The 6,785-nt window shown below is 40.1% G+C and overlaps 1 protein-coding gene across 1 annotated transcript; it reads right to left on the bottom strand.

The window, feature by feature from the left end:
* Window positions 1-519: 519 nt before the first annotated feature.
* LOC127532936 (uncharacterized) lies at window positions 520-4,336 on the bottom strand. The gene is made up of 4 exons (XM_051944837.1): window positions 4,023-4,336; window positions 3,797-3,858; window positions 3,556-3,690; window positions 520-1,771 (listed from the first exon to the last, which is right to left on the bottom strand). The coding sequence occupies exons 1-4, from the start codon at window positions 4,081-4,083 to the stop codon at window positions 1,172-1,174; spliced, it is 858 nt and encodes a 285-aa protein (XP_051800797.1). The 5' UTR covers window positions 4,084-4,336; the 3' UTR covers window positions 520-1,171.
* Window positions 4,337-6,785: the final 2,449 nt, after the last annotated feature.

Genomic DNA, 6,785 nt, shown 5'->3' with positions numbered 1-6,785 from the left:
ATTTCAATATAGTTTGAGATGAGATGGTATATTTGATGGGTTACTTACAGAATCAGTATCTTCTAGCATAACTGGATTTAATATTTTTGTCATAATATACTAAGGTTCAACTTCAGAGTATATTTCAACCATTTTCAAACTTTATCTAATTAAATGCTATTTAGAAGCAGATAGAACAAGTATGTTTTAAGGAAAAAGAAAAGCATTACATTTTGCTAATGTTTTGTATTCTACCCAACTTTGCTTGTAATAGCAATAGCTATCACATAACACCTGCCTACAATCACGAATGTAAAACAGTAAAAAGCACAATACAAGATGTTCCGTGAACTCAAGTCAATGTTTATTTAAAGTGATGTTGAGTCCACACACACTCCTAAACTGAGGGTTTGTCACTTGCTTTTGCTGGACTCCTAACGACGGTAATGGTTTTTTTACATAATAAACTGTTCAGACAGTTTATCACATAAAAAAACTCATAAGCTCATTAAAAGAGCCCCCCCCCCCCCCCCCCCCGGTAGTGCAGACTTTCCACCCTCAGTGATGAGTGACCACAACGATAACACACAAATTACAGAAATATTAAAAGTGATAGAAAAATAGGGAGACGCATTTAAAAACCATGAAAAGAGCTACAGACAATGAAAATATTTTTTAAAAAGCAAGAGGTCGTTATTAACAATAAAAATTAAATAATAATCAAGAAGAGCATAATAAAAAATTGCAACAGGCAATAAAATAATGAAAAGCAAGACATAATACAATGACAAGCAAGGCACAATACAAACAATGAAGAGTTAGTGGTAATTAAAACAATGAAGTGTCATTGTAAATGGAGCATCAGTGGATGCTCCATTTACATGGACTACCAATGTTATGAGTCTAACACTGAAAGCTCCATTTTACTGGACTCTCAGTATTAACACTCTACATTGATACTCCATATGCGAGCTCCCAGAATGACATTGAACATTGATCATCCAATAGGCTCCACAGACTCTTTGACAGGACAGGCAAAAATGTAGGGGTTGCTTGGAGAAACCCCAACATTGTCTCTAGTGTTGATCAGAAGATCTATGGATTCTTTTGTATCTGTTGAAAGGAGTATTGGTACTTTGTGTCCTCTTTTCCCACGCACTTCTATCCTGGTGAGGTTTTCACACATTTTTTTTCAAAGGCTGTGAATATAATATGTCTGAACTTTTCGTTTCACTGGCCCGTCTGGTCTCAATTTGCAACGCCTTTGATGCCTCCAGAGATCTGTTCTGATGTACATAGCCAAACAAAAATAGCATGGCAGAAAGTCTGTTGCTGACAACAAGTAGGTTGTTTGTCTTTTTGGTACCATTTGTCCTTGACGTGCGGATTTGACTGAACAGTTATGTATGTACTTTCCCTTGTTCCTTATTTTGCTCAGAAGAAGACTGCGCATCGTGGATCCTTGCTTGTGTGCAAGTGCCTTTGCAATGTCAACTTCATCTTGATGTTTTCGCATCAGGTGTCTTGTAACTTTTCTGAAAGGCTTCTCACAATAGAGGCAATAATTTTTCTTGTCATAGACACGTTTGTGTGGGGTGTTTGAGGACATTTTCACTTTGACACCCTTCAAACTGCATTCAAGGACATTTTCATCCGTTTTCATCCCAGTCTTAACTGCTTTTTTTGTGATGACTTTCTTGGCTACTTCATCATCTACTTCTGTCGGTTCATCATCAATATCATCTTCTTCTTCTGACATATCAAGGGAAAGGGAGATCTGTGGTTCTATTTCCTGAAATACAGAAAAAAAAGAATAAGAAAATGAAATGAATGCTATAAATTCTCTCACAACATTTTGTTACAGTTTTAGCACAGTTAGAATCAATATTTGTCAGCCCTGGCCAAAAAGAAATTAATCCACAATTATCATTTCAATGACAGATATACAGTTGGTACGGAAAGTATTCAGACCCCTTGAAATTTTTCACTCTCTGTCATTGCAGCCATTTGCCAAAATCAAAAAAGTTCATTTTATTTCTCATTAATGTACACTCAGCACACCATCTTGACAGAAAAAAAACAGAAATGTAGAAATTTTTGCAAATTTATTAAAAAAGAAAAACTGAAATATGACATGGTCAGAAGTATTCAGACCCTTTGCAGCGACATTCATATTTAACTCACATGCTGTCCATTTCTTCTGATCCTCCTCGAGATGGTTCTGCTTCTTTATTGGAGTCCAGCTGTGTTTAATTAAACTGATTGGGCTTGATTAGGAAAGGCACACAGCTGTCTATATAAGACCTTACACCTCACAATGCATGTCAGAGCAAATGAGAATCACGAGGTCAAAGGAACTGCCCAAGGAGCTCACAGACAGAATTGTGGCAAGGCACAGATGTGGTCAAGGTTACAAAAGAATTTCTGCAGCACTCAAGGTTCCTAAGAGCACAGTGGCCTCCATAATCCTCAAATGGAAGAACTTTGGGACGACCACAACTCTTCCTCGACCTGGCCGTCCAGCCAAACTGAGCAATTGTGGGAGAAGAGCCTTGCTGAGAGAGATAAAGAAGAACCCAAAGATCACTGTGGCTGAGCTCCAGAGATGCAGTCGGGAGATAGGAGAAAGTTCCACAAAGTCAACTATCACTGCAGCCCTACACCAGTGGGGCTTTATGGCAGAGTGGCCCGACGGAAGCCTCTCCTCAGTGCAAGACACATGAAAGCCCGCATAGAGTTTGCCAAAAAACACATGAAGGACTCCCAGACTATGAGAAATAAGATTCTCTGGTCTGATGAGACCAAGATTGAACTTTTTGGTGTTAATTCTAAGCAGTATGTGTGGAGAAAACCAGGCACTGCTCATCACCTGCCCAATACAATCCCTACAGTGAAACATGGTGGTGGGAGCATCATGTTGTGGGAGTGTTTTTCAGCTGCAGGGACAGGACGACTGGTTGCAATTGAAGGAAGGATGAATGCGGCCAAGTACAGAGATATCCTGGAGGAAAACCTCTTCCAGAGTTGCTCAGGACCTCAGACTGGACCAAAGGGTCACCTTTCAACAGGACAATGACCCGAAGCACACAGCTACAATGACAAAGGAGTGGCTTCAGAACAATTCTGTGACCGTTCTTGACTGGCCCAGCCAGAGCCCTGACCTAAACACAATTGAGCATCTCTGGAGAGACCTCAAAATGGCTGTCCACCAATGTTCACCATCCAACCTGACAGAACTGGAGAGGATCTGCAAGGAAGAATGGCAGAGGATCCCCAAATCCAGGTGTGAAAAACTTGTTGCGTCATTCCCAAGAAGACTCATGGCTGTACTAGCTGAAAAGGGTGCTTCAACTCAATACTGAGCACAGGGTCTGAATACTTCTGACCATGTGATATTTCAGTTTTTCTTTTTTAATAAATTTGCAAAAAATTCTACATTTCTGTTTTTTTCTGTCAAGCTGGGGTGCTGAGTGTACATTAATGAGAAATAAAATGAACTTTTTTGATTTTGGCAAATGGCTGCAATGACACAGAGAGTGACAAATTTCAAGGGGTCTGAATACTTTCTATACCCACTGTATCATCTTCAATGTGAGAAGAGGAATCCATCACTACATTGCAGACACTCCCTGGCTGATCACTGTTGGCACTGTGTTGAGTGTCAATCTCATTTGATGCTTGAGGAGAGCAATTGGCTATGTGGGTTTGGTCCTGTAAAAATAACAATGCAAAATCAACATATTAAATTATGTTATAAATTTTATGATAATGTTTATAACTTCTTACAAAATGTTGAAATAGATAATTAAATGCTTACTTTCTTTCCATTGTTATTACTGTTGTTTGTGACTCCCTTGTGATCAGCTTGGTGTGTGAAACCTGTGAACACATAACAGACATTTACCATATTCAATCAATTAAGGATTACATTTGCCCTATGCATACAATCTTGCAATATTAGCTATAGTGTATGCATATATTGTTTTAATGATATGTTTAATTGGTGAGGTGACAAAGTCAGAACTGTCTGTCTGGGCACATACTTGTGATGGCTTGAAGGCATTCTTCAATGGTAGGGCGTGCTTCTGTCGATTTACACAGCATTCTGCCAATGATACCTTGATGCCTTTCCTCGCACTGAAGAGTAAAGGTGCCCGCTCTGAGATTTTGAAATAACGTCAGTGGATCGTTGGAGTAGGGTGTAGTTGCTTGATAGGGGTGCTCTCCATCTGTCAGTATGTAGTGCACCAGGCACCCTGCTGTCTGCAATACAGGAGATTCATTTGAATCAATGTCCAGTCATAATCACCCTTCCATATTGCACAGATTGCAATTATATATATATATATATATATATATATATATATATATATATATACAGTGCCTTGTGAAAGTATTCAGCCCCCTTGAACTTTTCAACCTTTCGCCACATTTCAGGCTTCAAACATAAAGATATAAAATTTTAATTTTTTGTCAAGAATCAACAACAAGTGGGACACAATCGTGAAGTGGAACGAAATTTATTGGATATTTTAAACTTTTTTAACAAATAAAAACCTGAAAAGTGGGGCGTGCAATATTATTCGGCCCCCTTGCATTAATACTTTGTAGCGCCACCTTTTGCTGCAATTACAGCTGCAAGTCGCTTGGGGTATGTCTCTATCAGTTTTGCACATCGAGAGACTGAAATTCTTGCCCATTCTTCCTTGCAAAACAGCTCGAGCTCAGTGAGGTTGGATGGAGAGCGTTTGTGAACAGCAGTCTTCAGCTCTGCCCACAGATTCTCCATTGGATTCAGGTCTGGACTTTGACTTGGCCATTCTAACACCTGGATACGTTTATTTGTGAACCATTCCATTGTAGATTTGGCTTTATGTTTGGATCATTGTCCTGTTGGAAGATAAATCTCCGTCCCAGTCTCAGGTCTTTTGCAGACTCCAACAGGTTTTCTTCCAGAATGCTCCTGTATTTGGCTCCATTCATCTTCCCATCAATTTTAGCCATCTTCCCTGTCCCTGCTGAAGAAAAGCAGGCCCAAACCATGAGGCTGCCACCACCATGTTTGACAGTGGGGATGGTGTGTTCAGGGTGATGAGCTGTGTTGCTTTTACGCCAAACATATCGTTTTGCATTGTGGCCAAAAAGTTCCATTTTGGTTTCATCTGACCAGAGCACCTTCTTCCACATGTTTGGTGTGTCTCCCAGGTGGCTTGTGGCAAACTTCAAACGAGACTTTTTATGGATATCTTTGAGAAATGGCTTTCTTCTTGCCACTCTTCCATAAAGGCCAGATTTGTGCAGTGTACGACTGATTGTTGTCTTATGGACAGACTCTCCCACCTCAGCTGTAGATCTCTGCAGTTCATCCAGAGTGATCATGGGCCTCTTGGCTGCATCTCTGATCAGTCTTCTCCTTGTTGGAGGTGAAAGTTTAGAGGGACGGCCGGGTCTTGGTAGATTTGCAGTGGTCTGATACTCCTTCCATTTCAATATGATTGCTTGCACAGTGCTCCTTGAGATGTTTAAAGCTTGGGAAATCTTTTTGTATCAAAATACGGCTTTAAACTTCTCTGCAACAGTATCTCGGACCTGCCTGGTGTGTTCCTTGGTCTTCATGATGCTCTCTGCACTTTAAACAGAACCCTGAGACTATCACAGAGCAGGTGCATTTATACGGAGACTTGATTACACACAGGTGGATTCTATTAATCATCACCAGTCATTTAGGACAACACTGGATCATTCAGAGATCCTCACGGAACTTCTGGAGTGAGTTTGCTGCACTGAAAGTAAAGGGGCCGAATAATATTGCACACCCCACTTTTCAGTTTTTTATTTGTTAAAAAAGTATAAAATATCCAATAAATTTCATTCCACTTCACGATTGTGTCCCAATTGTTGTTGATTCTTGACAAAAAATTAAAATTTTATATCTTTATGTTTGAAGCCTGAAATGTGGCGAAAGGTTGAAAAGTTCAAGGGGGCTGAATACTTTCACAAGGCACTGTATATGATGCGGGGGTCAATTATTTCCCAAAAGGCCGTATAATCCCTGCAAAACAGCGCATAATTCCCCCAAGAATCTCACATTTCCACGAAAAAAGAGAAATATGCGGGCCCCGCTTGATATCACAATTTCCGCATAAAATGAGAAAACTATAACCAATATAAATGGAGTTATGAGTGAGTTTTTATGTGACGCCCGGCCTGACGTCATCAATTCGCGCATTCACACACACCAGTGTTGCCAACTTAGTGACTTTCTCACTAAATCTAGTGACTTTCCAAAGTGTCCTAGCGACTTTTTTTGGTCAAAAGCGACTAGCATCAAATCTAGCGATTTTTTTTTTTCTGCCGTTTTGGAGACTCTGACAGGAAAACTCGGATAATTTTGCAGTTACTGTTGTTAACGAGCAGCAGGTGCTGCTGTGAGAGCTTCTTCCCCTCCGAAAGCACAGGCTGTCAGTCCAGTAACTCCGTGGCCAGACGGCAGGTGAATTGCGCATGCACAAAGTCACTACAGATCCCATCCAGACTTACGGAGCGAGATATAAATGAAAATGTTTCTTCACTGCCATACTAAAATAAACCACAACATTTAGCCTCTAGTACAAAAACATATTTTGGGTGTTTTATACTCACTTTTTGGTCTCTTCCACAACGTTATTCCTCTCTCCTACAACACTGATTACAATTACATGCAAACTGGGAAATATGCAAATTAGGCGATGGCATTATTTAGCAACTTCTAGCAACTTTTAGGACAGCCAACACCTACTTTTCATACTGAGGAGTTGGCAACACTG

This window comes from Acanthochromis polyacanthus, unplaced genomic scaffold (genome assembly GCF_021347895.1).
Source record: "Acanthochromis polyacanthus isolate Apoly-LR-REF ecotype Palm Island unplaced genomic scaffold, KAUST_Apoly_ChrSc contig47, whole genome shotgun sequence".
Taxonomy (NCBI): domain Eukaryota; kingdom Metazoa; phylum Chordata; class Actinopteri; family Pomacentridae; genus Acanthochromis; species Acanthochromis polyacanthus.
This window is presented reverse-complemented; position numbering and strand designations above follow the sequence as displayed.